This window comes from Chiloscyllium plagiosum, unplaced genomic scaffold, assembly GCF_037043375.1.
Source record: "Chiloscyllium plagiosum isolate Xiang-an unplaced genomic scaffold, Cpla_swu_hap1 HiC_scaffold_9, whole genome shotgun sequence".
NCBI classification, from domain to species: Eukaryota; Metazoa; Chordata; class Chondrichthyes; order Orectolobiformes; family Hemiscylliidae; genus Chiloscyllium; species Chiloscyllium plagiosum.
In genome coordinates this window covers 56,410,105-56,425,847 of record NW_028270147.1, presented here as the reverse complement: position 1 = coordinate 56,425,847, position 15,743 = coordinate 56,410,105, and the positions used below count along the sequence as shown (strand labels likewise).

General features: G+C 43.0%; 1 protein-coding gene across 1 annotated transcript in view; it reads right to left on the bottom strand.

Moving 5' to 3' along the window:
* efcab14 (EF-hand calcium binding domain 14) overlaps window positions 1–12,962 on the bottom strand; it is a 100,987-nt gene extending 88,025 nt beyond the window's left edge. Inside the window, exons 1-2 of the mRNA XM_043699330.2 lie at window positions 12,616–12,962; window positions 10,125–10,273 (exon numbers count right to left, since the gene is read on the bottom strand). Of these exons, the coding sequence (XP_043555265.1) occupies window positions 10,125–10,273; window positions 12,616–12,797 (331 nt within the window). The 5' untranslated portion in view covers window positions 12,798–12,962. The remainder of the gene's footprint in view (window positions 1–10,124; window positions 10,274–12,615) is intronic.
* Window positions 12,963–15,743: the final 2,781 nt, after the last annotated feature.

Sequence of the window (15,743 nt, the reverse complement as noted above, 5' to 3'; positions counted from 1 at the left end):
AATAATCTAGACTTTGAACTCAAATATGTACAAAATATTTTTACAGCTAAACACTGGATGGCAAAATGCATGCCTTCTGCTCAACTATTAATATCTCTTCTACACACCAAAAGAACATTGTTAGTTCTGTTTGTTCCCTATTAGGTTTATTGATCAGATTGTGTGTATTGATTACCTCCCATCCACAACCAAAGCTTAATGCAGGAACTCAAATCGGGCCATGACCAGTTTCCTGGAAGGAACAACAATTCGAAAATATTTTAAAAGAACAACTCCACTTTTGCTCTTTGCATTAGTGGAGATATACCACAATGCACAGTTAATAGATGTACAACTGAAATTTTTGCAAGAAAAAAAAGACTAAAATATCAATAGAATAAATTCCTTGCATCAATCTTGCAATTTGATATCCCACTTGTTCTATCTTGAGCAATGCAATAACTAAAGCTGCAGCAATTGTGATTCGGAATTCAAGGTTGTGTACAAAAGCCAGCCTGATTAAATTAATGAGACGAAGGATCAGAATCACCAATGTTGAACATTTATCCAAGAATGACTAAGACTGTTCTGTATTGCTTCTCTGCTATTACATCACTGGCCAGCCAGCTCTCCTTAACGCTGCTTCCTAAGTGATTTTTCATTGCACCTTCCAGGAGGTGGCACGTTTTTGACTGCTGTTCCATTGACAAAATCAAGCAGCAGCACAATCTTCCTCATCAGTGTCTTGATTCTTCAGTTGTATTACATCTCTTCATGGGATGCAAGCAATTCCACCACATTTGCTATATCTACTTCAAAAACCAGGCTTCCTCTCCAAGGTATGATTTTACATTGAAATTCAGGAACAGTGTTGACATTCTTCTTGCCGGGTGACACACGGAGACCATAATTTCAGCCACACAAACATGACAACACGACTTGATCACATGATTCAGTGATATTTTAGATGTATGAAAATCCCATAGCCGATGGAGTATTCTCCCAGCAGTTGTCCAAATATGTTAGAAAGTATGGCTCAGATAGTTGACTTTGAACATTGCTATTGCTCTCTGATCCATGAGCTGTCGCAGAGATGTCATGGTAGATTAGCTCAGTTAGCAACATGGCATTTTGCAATGCAGAGTGATGCCAGCATTGTATGCTCAATTCCTTCACTGGCTAAAGTTACAATGAAGGACTTTTCCTTCTCAACCGCTCCCCTTGCCTGGGATATGACAACCCTCAGGTTAAACTACTAGTCAGTAATCTCTCTAATGAGCAATCAGCCAATGGTCGAATAGGGCTATAGCAACTTTACTTAGTCCCACATTGTGGTTGCTACTAAGAATTCTGGAGTCCACTCCTACAAGAGGCTTCTTTCCCCTACTATAAGCTCCTGAACTAAGGGTAGTTGTACATTTTGCACAAATGTTGTCCTTCATAAATTAGTGCTACACCTCCACCTAGTTTCCTATTCCTCTTGAATATCATTTATCGCTAAATATTCAGAACCCAATCCATGCCATCTTGCAGTCATTTCTCTAATGATTATCAGATCACATTTACTTCAATGTGAACTATTAAATCTAGTCATCTGTAGAGGGAGGAACAGAGTTACCGTTGAATCCAACAGGAGTCTTCTTCAAAATTGAAGAGTTCTGAAGTCCAGTCATAATGGACATGAAATTTTAACTCTGTTTCTCCCTCCACAGATGGTGCCAGATGTGCCGAGTTTCTCCAGCATTCTGTTTGTTTCGAATTTCCACCATCTGCACTATTTTGCTTTTATTGCACTATTGCTTTTAATTCTATGTGCATTCAGATACAGAGTCTTTTGCCACTTTTGTAACATTTAGCCATGCAGATCAACATTCATTTTTTTAAAACTTGTCCCTTCCTATCATTCTCTGACCCTCAGTTTCCATATTACTACTTTCTTCATTTGTCTAGTCCTGCCTCTTTGATATGCTACATCTTTCTTTATTTGATCCCAGTTTACAACCTTTTCCACATCCCGAGTCACTTTTTCTTGCAAGAACACTGGTTCCAGCATGGGTCAAGTATAGATAGCCCTACATTTCTGACCCCACTTTCTAGAATACTGGCATCAATATCCCACGCACCAAAATACACTTTTCTCACACATTTGTCACCCTACATCAATTTGGGTAAAAATCCTGAAATTATAACCTTTATGGTTCTGTATTTCAATTTAGTGCCTTGCTCCTCATTTTCATTTTGCAGAATTTCTTACCAAGTTCTATGTATGACTAGTTCTACATGGATCAAAACCACTGGATCCTCCACCTTCCATTTCAAGTCCCTTTCCAACCCTGAACAGATGTCCTGAACCATGGCAATGGGCAGATAAAGTCGGCTGAACACTCGCTATGTTGCAGAACATAGTGTCAATCTCCCTTGCTCTACACCGCATGACATTCTTGTTACTCCCCCCACTTATATACCTTGCTGTACTATGGTGCCATGGTCTGTTTGTTCATTCACCATGTAACCCCATTCTCAGCCAGAAGAATATCAAACCTATGACACAATTGCAAAGGTTGACAATCCTGCACTCTGGGCCTCCTTACCTACCTCACTCATAGTCACACTCTCACATTCCTGACCAAATCAGAAGACCCAATGCTGAGAAAATCACCTGGCACAAAGAATCCAAGTAACCTTTCTCCTCACTAATGCACCACACTGCCAACAGTTCATTTTCCAATTCAAAGCTCTGAGCTGAAGCTGATCAAATGTCATACACTTATTGAGACAAGTTTGCTCTGCATTACAAAGCATTCAGGAGCTTCCACATGCTGCACTCTAAATATATCACCAAGCTGCTACCCTTCATGAGTTTTAATTAAGTATAAATTATATTATACACAATGTTGTTTTTGCTTTCTTTCAAAAAAAACCCTCTAAATTGGATAATATGTAAAAACCTCAAGTAGAAAATATTTTAACCATTAACCAGAGATCCAAACTCTCCCAAGAACCAATTCAAATCTATTGCAATGAATCAAGCTCCCTCTCTGACAGCCTGTTTGAAGGTCATAGAGATGTACAGCACGGAAACAGATCCTTCGGTCCAACCCGTCCATGCCAACCAGATATCCTAACCCAATTTAGTCATACTGCCAGAACCTGGCCCATATCCCTCCAAACCCTTCCTATTCATATACCCATCCAAATGCCTCTTAAATGTTGCAACTGGACCAGCCTCCACCACTTCCTCTGGCAGCTCATTCTATACCTGTACCACCCTCTGTGTGAAAATGTTGCCCCTTAGGTCTCTTTTATATCTTTCCCCTCTCACCCTAAACCTATGCCCTCTAGTTCTGGACTCCCCGACCCCAGGGAAAAGACTTTGCCTGTTTATCCTATCCATGCCCCTCATAATTTTGTAAATCTCTATAAGGTCACCCCTCAACCTCAGAGGCTCCAGAGAAAACAGCCCCAGCCGATTCAACCTCTCCCTGTAGCTCAGATCCTCCAACCCTGGCAACATCTTTGTAAATCTTTTCTGAACCCTTTCAAATTTCACAACATCTTTCCGATAGGAAGACCAGAATTGTATGCAATATTCCAACAGTGGCCTAACCAATGTCCTGTACAGCCACAACATGACCTCCCAACTCCTGTACTCAATACTCTGACCATTAAAAGAAATCATACCAAATGCCTTCTTCACCATCCTATCTACCTGCGACTCCACTTTCAAGGAGCTATGAATCTGCACTCCAAGGTCTCTTTGCTCAGCAACACTCCCTAGGACCTTACCATTAAGTGTATAAATACTGCTAAGATTTGCTTTCCCAAAATGCAGCACCTCGCATGTATCTGAATTAAACTCCATCTGCCACTTCTCAGCCCACTGGCCCATCTGGTCAAGATCCTGTTGTAATCTGAGGTAACCCTCTTCGCTGTCCACTACACCTCCAATTTTAGTGGCATCTGCAAACTTACTAACTGTACCTCTTATGCTCGCATCCAAATCATTTATGTAAATGACAAAAAGTAGAGGGCCCAGCACCGATCCTTGTGGCACTCCACTGGTCACAGCCGTCCAGTCTGAAAGACTACTCTCCACCACCATCCTTTGTCTTCTAACTTTGAGCTAGTTCTGTATCCAAATGGCTAGTTCTCCCTGTATTCTATGAGATCAAACCTTGCTAATCAGTCTCCCATGGGGAACCTTGAAGAATGCCTTACTGAAGTCCATATAGATCTACGGTCCACATCTACCATTCTGCCCTCATCAATCCTCTTTGTTACCTCTTCAAAAAAGTCAATCAAGTTTGAGAGACATGATTTCCCATGCACAAAGCCATGTTGACAATCCTGAACCAGTCCATGCCTTTCCAAATACATGTACATCCTGTCCCGCAGGATTCCTTCCAACAACTTGCCCACCACCGAGGTCAGGCTCACTAGTCTCTCGTTTCCTGGCTTGTCCTTACCACCCTTCTTAAACAGTGGCACTACATTTGTCAACCCCCAGTCTTCCGACACCTCACCTGTGACTATCGATGATACAAATATCTCAGCAAGAGGCCCAGCAATCACTTCTCTAGCTTCCCACAGAGTTCTCGGGTACACCTGATCAGGTCCTGGGGATTTATCCACTTTTAACCGTTTCAAGGCATCCAGCACTTCCTCCTCTGTAATCTGTACATTTTGCAAGATGTCACCATCTATTTCCCGATAGTCTATATCTTCCATATCCTTTTCCACAGTAAATACAGATGCAAAATACTCATTTACTATCTCCCCCATTTTCTGCGGCTCCACACAAAGATCACCTTGCTGATCTTTAAGGGGCCCTATTCTCTCCATTGTTACCCTTTTGTCCTTAACGTATTTGTAAAAACCGTTTGGATTCTCCTTAATTCTATTTGCCAAAGCTATCTCATATCCCCTTTTTGCCCTCTTAAGTACACTTCTACTTGTGCGAAGATTTGTAGCTCGGGTGCTCGTTGTTGTGGTTCTGTTCGCCGAGCTGGAAGTTTTTGTTGCAAACGTTTCGTCCCCTGGCTAGGCGACATCATCAGTGCTTGGGAGCCTCCTGCGAAGCGCTTCTTTGATGTTTTCTCCGGTGTTTATAGTGGTCTGTCCCTAGATAAATCTGATTACATCCAAAAAGCACAACAACTACTTGAAGATACCAACACCTACCAAAAGAGGGAGTTTGACCCCACCCCACAACTCGCCAATAGGATAAATAACACACTAAGGAATCTACAAAAAAACGGACAGATAACCAGAGCTGACCTACAAAGAATGAAACCGGAAAGCAACAACACCCCCAGATTCTATGGATTACCTAAAGTACACAAACCAGACATCCCACTCAGACCCATAGTATCACTACCAGGGACACCATCATACAAACTGGCCAAAGAACTACAACAGAAACTGCAACACCTGGTCAGCGGATCCAAACACTCTATACAATCAACACAGGAATTCTTGGACATCATCAGAAATATACACATAGACAAAGAAGAAACCATGATATCATTCGACGTGACGGCACTGTTCACTTCGATTGACAAAACCCTAGCCAGAGAAACAATAGCCAACCTACTGGACATACAGAACAGAAAACAGGACGCTGAACCTATCAACAAAGACGGCATACTTAAACTACTGGACTTGTGCCTCACAACACACTTCACATTCAACAACCAGATTTACGAACAAATCAACGGAACACCCATGGGATCACCAATCTCGGGACTCATAGCAGAGGCAGTTATGCAAAGGTTAGAACAAACAGTCCTACCACAAATTCAACCCAAACTCTGGGTCAGATATGTCGATGACACGTTTGTAATCATTAAAAACACGGAAATAGAAAAAACACACCGGATCATCAACGCCACACACACAGGAATCCGATTCACGAGACAAGAAGAAAAGGATAGCCAACTCCCATTCCTAGACGTGATGGTACAGAGAACACCAGACGGAGAATTCACTACAAGAGTATACAGGAAAGCCACACACACAGACCAAGTCCTAAACTATGAAAGTAACCACCCCAACACACACAAACGAAGCTGCATCAGGACACTATTCAAAAGGGCCACAACACACTGCAGTACACCAGAACTGCAAAAAGAAGAAGAGGAACACCTATACAAGGTATTCGCCAAAAACGGATACCCGCGCAACTTCATCAACAGATGCCTAAGAGAAAGACCACAGAACGAGGACACACCACAACCAAAAGGACTAGCCATACATCAGGAGCATCTCGGAACTGACTGCCAGACTACTGCGACTCCTCGGACTCATAACGGCACACAAACCAACAGCCACGCTCAGACAACAACTCACCAGAACGAAGGACCCGATACCCAACATGAGCAAGACGAATGTAGTGTACAAAATACCATGCAAGGACTGCACTAAACACTACATAGGACAAACAGGAAGACAGCTAACAATCCGCATACATGAACATCAACTAGCCACGAAACGACATGACCAGCTATCCTTAGTAGCCACACATGCAGACAACAAGCAACATGAATTCGACTGGGACAACACTACTATCATAGGGCAAGCCAGACAGAGAACAGTCAGGGAATTCCTAGAGGCATGGCATTCATCCACAAACTCCATCAACAAACACATCGACCTGGACCCAATATACCAACCACTACAGCGGACAGCTGAAACTGACAACCGGAAGCGGCAGGGACAGACTACTATAAACACCGGAGGAAACATCAAAGAAGCGCTTCGCAGGAGGCTCCCAAGCACTGATGATGTCGCCTAGCCAGGGGACGAAACGTTTGCAACAAAAACTTCCACCTCGGCAAACAGAACCACAACAACACTTCTACTTCCTATATACTCTTTTAAGGATTTACTCAATCTACCTTGTCTATACCTTACATATGCTTCCCTCTTTTCCTTAACCAAACCCTCAATTTCTTTAGACATCCAGCAGTCCCTATACCTACCAGCCTTCCCTTTCACCCTGACAGGAATATACTTTCTCTGGATTCTCGTTATCTCATTTCTGAAGGCTTTTCATTTTCCAGCCGTCCCTTTACCTACGAACATCTGCCCCCAATCAGCTTTCGAAAGTTCTTGCCTAATACAATCAAAATTGGCCTTTCTCCAATTTAGAACTTCAACTTTTCGATTTGGTCTATCCTTTTCCATCACTATTTTAAAACGAATAGAATTATGGTCGCTGGCCCCAAAGTGCTCTCCCACTGACACCTCAGTCACCTGCCCTGCCTTATTTCCCAAGAGTAGGTCAAGTTTTGCACCTTCTCTAGTAGGTACATCCACATACTGAATCAGAAAATTGTCTTGTACGCACTTAACAAACTCCTCTCCATCTAAACATTTAACACTATGGCAGTCCAAGTCTATGTTTGGAAAATTAAAATCCCCTACCATAACTACTCTATTATTCTTACAGATAGCTGAGATCTCCTTACAAGTTTGTTTCTCAATTTCCCACTGACTATTAGGGGGTCTATAATACAATCCCAATAAGGTGATCACCCCTTTCTTATTTCTCAGTTCCACCCAAATAACATCCCTGGATGTATTTCCGGGAATATCCTCCCTCAGCACAGTTGATTTTTCAAAAGTTGATTGGGGACAGATATTCACAGGTAAAGGGACAGCTGGAAAATGGGAGGCCTTCCGAAATGAGATAACGTGAGTCCAGAGACAGTATATTCCTGTTAGGGTGAAAGGAAAAGCTGGTAGATTCAGGGAATGCTGGATGACGAGAGAAATTGAGGGTTTGGTTAAGGAAAAAAAAGGAAGCTTATGTCAGGTGTGGACAGGATAGATTGAGTGAACCCTTAGAAGAGTATAATGGCAGTAGGAGTATACTTCAGAGAGAAATCAGGAGGGCAAAAAGGGGACATCAGACAGCTTTGGCAAATAGAGTTAAGAAGAATCCAAAGGATTCTTACAAATGCATTAAGGACAAAGGATAACAAGGGAAAGAATAGGGCCCCGCCAAGATCAGCAAGGTAAGCTTTGGTGGAGCCGCAGGAGATGGGGGAGATGCTAAATGAGTATTTTCATCAGTGTTTACTATGGAGTAGGACATGGAAAATATAGAATGTAGGGAAATAGATGGTGACATCTTGAAAAATGTTCATATTACAGAGGAGGTAGTGCTGGATGTCTTGAAATACATGACAGTGGATAAAACCCCAGGACCTATTCAAGCGTACCCTAGAACTCTGTGGGATGTTCAGGAAGCGATTGCTGGGCCTCTTGCTGAGATATTTGTATCATTTGTTATACAGCATTTAAAATTTAAAAAAAAACTTCTCCCATCAAAACCTCAGTCGTGCATTGGAAGGTCAGACTAGTTTTTCAGATTTATCTGTTGAAGCAGCTTTAACATATTAGTGTTTTAACTCTAAAGATGAAGACACATTGTGTAAAGAGGAACTACATTTTAAGCATACATTAATCATGCTTCCATAATTCACACAATAGCCTGGACAATGGTTAGGCAATATCTCTGATGTAGAGTTGTCAAAAGAGGTGTCAGAGGAATGCAATTCTCTGCATTGTAAGTTGTCAATTTAGCCACATTGTTGGATAGGTTAGCTTTCACAGGGATAAGAATCATAAGACCAAAATTATTAGCACTGTTTTCACAAATGTCCAACGTCAGCTCCAACAACATATCTGGAAAGGTCTTCGGAGAGCTCTCTGCCTGCAATTTACTCTGCTGAATGACCTAAATCAAATCGGTCGGAAAAACCATTCAGCACATTACTGACTATTTTTAATCCAACCATCGTATGCAAACTTTGTGCACCAGCACTTTAATACTAATAAAGTATTAATCAGAGTTTCTTAAACATCATACATAAATGTGTATCTGAACAATGCCCTTCCCTCAATCTTTAACTTTCCAATGCAATATAGGATTGACTGCAAGTTACATCTGTTGAAAACATTGTTAGTCACAATACATGATCAGAAATAAGACCCAGAACTGACACTTAGTTCAGGGATTAAAGGTCACAGCTGTGTAATTAAAATCAATACTTTCTGTTTCTATTATCTAGCCAATTCACGACCAGGTTTACAACTCCTTTACTTATCCTATAAATAATCCACAACATCATTCCGAAAAGAAAAATCACCAAATTAGATTTGAGTATCACTGTTAAGAAGGCATTTTTCGTGAAAGATTGCCTTACATTCATCATGATAATTTGCAAGAATACCAAAACAAAAGGAAAATATCATTTATACTGTTGCCTGTAGGAAGAGACTGCTGGCTAGCAAGTGGATTGATTTGTGGAGGCACGGCCATGGGGAATATACCAGTTAACTGATAATTGAAAGTTATCTCCCAAGCTTTTATATTTTAAACTGGACAGTTTAGCTCGGATTTGTCAAGGCATTGCCCTGAGAAATGAAGAACGACCGTCACCTATGTTAGTGAGTTGAAACAGGCAATGCATATACATCTGTCTGTCTGCAAAAGTCAAGACTCAACTTGCATATCTAACTTCCAGTATGAGAACTACCGATCCAACTGATAATATATAAGTGAAATAACTGCTCAGATATTATCTCTAAGTGTTAGGCTTGAGGTATCCAAAAGAACTACTAGCATACAATACAATTGAAAACATGAGATTTTATGTACAGCCTAGAGTCTATTAAGTCACCAGTGTTAAACTCATAATATTTTAAAATCTGTCCATTGAACAAATCCTGAGTCTGCCCACAGGCTACATACAAGTAATCAACAGTCAATTGTACAGGATAGATGAATTTTCACTCAATGCACTTATTCAGAACTTTTCTAACAAAAACTTCTTTATTGCTGATAATATCCTTACAGATCAGATGCACAGATTTAATGCCAAAACACGTAAAACTCCTTCTATATCATGAAGTTATTCATCTTAGCCACAATCGCAATAAAGTTTACTGAGACTTTTCCCACTTCACACTTGAAATACCAACATTGACTGTATTTGAAAAATTAATATACTACTTGCATGTAAGTGAACAATACCATATTCAAATGGCCCACATTTTAAGGAAAGCTTTGTAGCTGTATAGAAAACCTGCACAACACAACACAATTGTTGTATTATTTTACCTTATATCATACTTACAAGTTCTGAACTTTTCCTTCAGTGCATCCAGATCTTCTTTGAGGGCAACTTGCATCCAGACCAAACCAACACATGCCACTACGCAAGCAGCAAGCATAACAAATGCACATAGTGGATAACAAATTTTGCAACATCTTACGTAGCCTCCCCTGTAACAAAGAACAAAGGACTGTGATGAAATAGACTATTTGCATTGCAAATAAAACATGATAATTTCACCACAACTTTAATAAAATTCAGCGAAAGACAAAAATTGAAAAGCAGAAGTATCACCATACCATTCCCACATAAGCCTTGATTATGATCGGCATATTTATGTTTTATCCACTGTTGCTAACCTGTGAACATTTTTGTTCAACCAACAAATATGGAAAGCAGCATTTAGTAAGGTTTTTTAAAATTAGATTCCCTACAGTGAGAAAACAGGTTCTTCGGCCCAACAAGGAGGCTTTGAGCTATACGGAGTGGGTTTCCAGGATCTGCAGTCCGCACTTTTGCCTTGGCTAGAGCTGTTTTCCCTGGAGCATCGGAGGCTGAGGGGTGACCTCATAGAGGTTTATAAAATCATGAGGTGCATGGAAAGGACAAATAGATAAAGTCTGTTCCCTGCGGTGGGGGAGTCCAGAGCTAGAAGACTTAGGTTTAGGGTGAGAGGGGAAAGATATGAAAGAGACCTAAGGGGCAATTTTTTCATGCAGAGGGTGGTACATGTATGAAATGAGCTACCAGAGGAAGTGGTGAAGGTTGGTACAATTGCAATATTTAAAAGGCAAAAGGTAAAAAGGCTTTTGCCCGAAACGTCGATTTTGCCTGTCCTCAGATGCTGCCTGAATTGCTGTGCTCTTCCAGCACCACTAATCCAGAATATTTAAAAGGCATCTGGATGGGTATATGAATAGGAAGGGTTTGGAGGGATATGGGCCAGGTGCTGGCATGTGGGACTAGATTGGGTTGAGATATCTGGTCAGCATGGATGAATTGGACTGAAGGATCTGTTCCTGTGCTGTACATCTCTATGACACTAAGTCCACACCAACCCTCCAAAGAGTAACCCACCCAGACCCACTTCCTTCTGACTAATGCACCTAACACTATGGGCAATTTTGCATGGCCAATTCCCCATGACCTGCACATCTTTGGACTGTGGAAGGAAACCAGAGCACCCGGAACAAACCCATGCAGACACAGGGAGAATGGGCTGGAATTGAACCTGGGACACTGGTGCTGTGAGGCAGCAGTGCTAACCACTGAGCCACCATACCACCCCGTATCTGGTTTTACTAGATACCAAAATGTGTGCGCATGAGAGGCTCCTAATAACCAAAACATATACAGGCTCCCAAGATGTCAGAAGAATTACTCTTTTTTTTTTGTCTGTGTCAATGTCATTTGCCTGGAAATGAAATAACACATTCTTTCCACATTCCAGGCCGTGTTCGATATCAGGATCGAACGTGTCAAGCTTCCCAAATGATGACAAGATGCCAGAAATGCTTACCCCCAACTCAAAGACAACTGTTGAGAGCAAATTTCTTCATGGGTGTAATTTTCTCTCGTCGTTACTGAAATATCTCCATAGACCAGTATCCTGTCACCACGTCACCCTCCATTTACACATGCTTAGTGATAGACACTGGTCTGGCATCCCTCGAGCCTGCTCTCAAAATGAACAGAACCTCTGACACTCCTATTTACATCTGTCAGCCAGGGATCCTGATTGGACCAGATTAACAGCCCAAGAGTATGAGGTCCACCTGACTGATCTTATTTAATGCATGTCTTTGTAGACAAATGTGTTTTAGCCAATTGAGTAGCTGATTATAATTTCATGGACAAGAATATGGAAGTTGCGGTAGACAATATTTAAAAATGTTTATTGTGATCACAGTTGTCAACTTCCATCAACAGTACTGCAAACATATCAGAAACACTGCCTTTGCTCGATCTGCGTTCCTCTGACTTTGCCCAATATAACTCATTTTCTCAATTTACTTTCAGTAACCCTACTTCAGGACTGAACTGAGTTCTGAAGGGTCAATGGACCCAAAACATTAACTGATTTCTCTCCACAGATGCTGCTTGTCAAACCTGCTGAGTTTCTTTTCCCAGCAATTTCTGTATTTGTTGGATTTCCCGCATCCGCAATTTTGTTTTTGTGTCGAGCTTTAACAGAGACCTTGTCTGTTATTATCACAACTAATTCGCAACTAACAACGGATCCGTCGAAACATGCGATTTTATTTTTAATACTGGAGGACGTTAATAATGCTCAATTTTCAAGAATGATTTGTGAACGAAACTCGCCAAAGGCAGGTCACTGTGACATCCTAATGCAGCCTCACCTCGGCTGCTCGCTATAAAATTGCACGGCGCTCCTTCTTCCTCCAACACTAACTGAAGTTTGCCAAACACTTGTGCTTTTTGTATGCAGGCAGAACGATCTTTACTGTACTTTAGAAAGGGAGCCGGGCTTCTCGGCGCTCTCTCTTACTTTGTAAACAGGGAGCCGGAAGCTGGCTGCGCGAACTCGTCAAACTCGGAGGTGGATTCGGAGTCGGAGGCCGTGGCCTCGGTCCGCAGCAGCAGCTGGTGCCCGGAGCCTTTCTTCGACTTCTTCTTCTTGCCATCGCCGGTGAGACCGATAAGGGCGTTCAGCTCCTTCCGCTTCTTCATCTTCTTCTGCGGCGTCGCCGCCTTATACTGAACATCGAGCTGCCCGTGTTTGCTCTCCAGCTTGCAGAGGTTTGTAGGCCAACATATAAACCGACAGGATGAGGCTGGCTGGCTATCCCTCGGTAAAGATCGACACACACCAACCCAACGGTACCAACACCAACAGCAGCCAAACTCCACCTCGTCACAAACCTCTTCTTGATTGGTCAATACGAAAGGCGCTCCAAGCTGCGTCCAACCCCAGTGACCTTGTGACGTAGTACGGAGGAAGAGCGCCTTGGCCGGCTGAGCTATGCCGGGTCGACGATCCACTGGAAGGTAGTGCGGCTGCGCTTCGCCGGGCCCGTGGCAACATTGAGTGTTAGTGCGTCTGCGCTCTGCCGGGTCCGTGATAACATTGGGCGTTAGTGCGGCTGCGCTCTGCCGGGTCCGTGATAACAGTGGGCGTTAGTGCGGCTGCGCTCTGCCGGGTCCGTGATAACAGTGGGCGTTAGTGCGGCTGCGCTCTGCCGGGTCCGTGATAACCGTGGGCGTTAGTGCGGCTGCGCTCTGCTGGGTCCGTGATAACACTGGGCGTTAGTGCGGCTGCGCTCTGCTGGGTCCGTGATAACATTGGGCGTTAGTGCGGCTGCGCTCTGCTGGGTCCGTGATAACAGTGGGCGTTAGTGCGGCTGCCGTAAAAACAACGACTGCAGATGCTGGAAACTAGATTCTGTATTAGTGGTGCTGGAAGAGCACAGCAGGTTAGGCAGCATCCACTGCTCCTCGGATGCTGCCTGAACTGCTGTGCTCTTCCAGCACCACTAATACAGAATGTGCTGTGTCCATGATCCATCGGAAGTGAGTGCGGTTGCGTCGTTCCAGATTCTTGATCCGTTGGACGTTAGTGCTGTGAGAAATAAAGCTCACACACTTCAATAATTGCAGTCCGAGACAAAATCTGAATCAGTAGTGTCCTTTATTTTACTCTTGCAAGAGGGTGTGATGTCCAGTGTCTACAAGGCAAGGGACACACACACCAAATTCAATTAACACATGATATTTATATAATTTGGTTTTTTTTTCATTGCTCTTCCCCTGTTTACATCTTCCACTTCCCTAAGACCGGCAACCATTGCTCCTGTTTATCTCTTGCCTTATCCGGCCTTGTCTGTGACAAAATGCTTATATCTGGCCTCACAAGGCCGTTTGACCTCATCCTGCCGTGGGTCATTGTTAGGCATATTCTTTCTTCACCATTATCTACTCCCTCCATCTGTACCTTCCCTTACCATACTGATCCTTATGACCCTTTTAACTGGGGTTTGTTCCTGTGTTTCTGTAAGTGGGAAACAGATGTTTATACCTACTGTTTGTACAGGCATATCAAGCTTAAATTCCTCCCCTCACAGCATCTTATCTATTCGCCTGTAATATCTACCATTGTTTTGCAGTCATGTTTCATTCTTGCATACAATTTTAGCTAATACAAAAACAATTATGTATTTCCTCCACATAGTTTCCATTCTTGTTGACTCAGCTCTTGGCTAAAACAATTACACACTGGTGTGAGTTCATTTACTTTGTATAAGTAATTAGAATTGCAGAAGTAACACTACTTTTCCTATATCCCACAATGCGGTTGCGCCATGCTGGGTCCGTGAGCCATTGGATATTAGTGCAAAGTTAAAAATCGCACAACACCAGGTTATAGTCCAACAGGTTTAATTGGAAGCACACTAGCTTTCGGAGCGATGCTCCTTCATCAGGTGATTGAATCAGGTGATTTTTAACTTTGTACACTCCAGTCCAACACCCATCTCCAAATCATGGATATTACTGCGGTTGTGCCATGCTGGGTCCGTGAGCCATTGGATATTAATGCGGTTGTGCCATGCTGGGTCCGTGAGCCATTGGATATTAGTGCGGTTGCGCCATGCTGGGTCCGTGAGCCATTGGATATTAGTGCGGTTGCGCCATGCTGGGTCCGTGAGCCATTGGATATTAGTGCGGTTGCGCCATGCTGGGTCCGTGAGCCATTGGATATTAGTGCGGTTGCGCCATGCTAGAACCATGATCAATTGGAAGTTAGTGTGGTTGCGTTTTGCTGGACCCATGGCCAACTGGAAGTTACTGCGGTTGCGCCATGCCGGGTCCGTGGTCCATTGAAAGTTACTGCGGTTGCGCCATGCCGGGTCCGTGGTCCATTGAAAGTTACTGCGGTTGCGCCATGCCGGGTCCGTGGTCCATTTGAAGTTACTGTGGTTGCGCCATGCCGGGTCCGTGGTCAATTGGAAGTTACTGCGGTTGCACCATGCCGGGTCCGTGGTCAATTGGAAGTTACTGCGGTTGCACCATGCCGGGTCCGTGGTCCAGTGACAGTTACTGCGGTTGCGCCATGCCGGAGCAACGGGAAATATTACAATAGTCCAACATAGTCCACTACCTCCGACGCTCCGAAAGCTAACGTGCTACCTGTTGGACTATAACCTGGTGTTGTGTGATTTTTAACTTTATACACCCCAGTCCAACACCGGCATCTCCAAATCAAGGTATAGTCCAACAGGTTTAATTGGAAGCACATGAGCTTTTGGAGTGCATCAGGTGATAGTGGAGGATGCAATCCTAAGGCACAGAATTTATAGCAAAAATTTACAGTGTGATGTAACTGAAATTATACATAGAAAAATACCTTGATTGCCTGTTGAGGCTTTCATCTGTTTGAATACCATGATACTTTCACTTCTTTCATGTGTAAATGACAAGAGCTTTTTAAAAAAGTTGCATTCTCAGGTTAGCTGTTAACAATGGGTGATAGCTTATCAATATGCTGAAGGTGGATTAGTGGTGCTGGAAGAGCACAGCAGTTCAGGCAGCATCCAAGGAGCTTCGAAATCGACGTTTTGGGCAAAAGCCCTTCATCAGGAATAAAGGCAGTGAGCCTGAAGCATGGAGAGATAAGCTAGA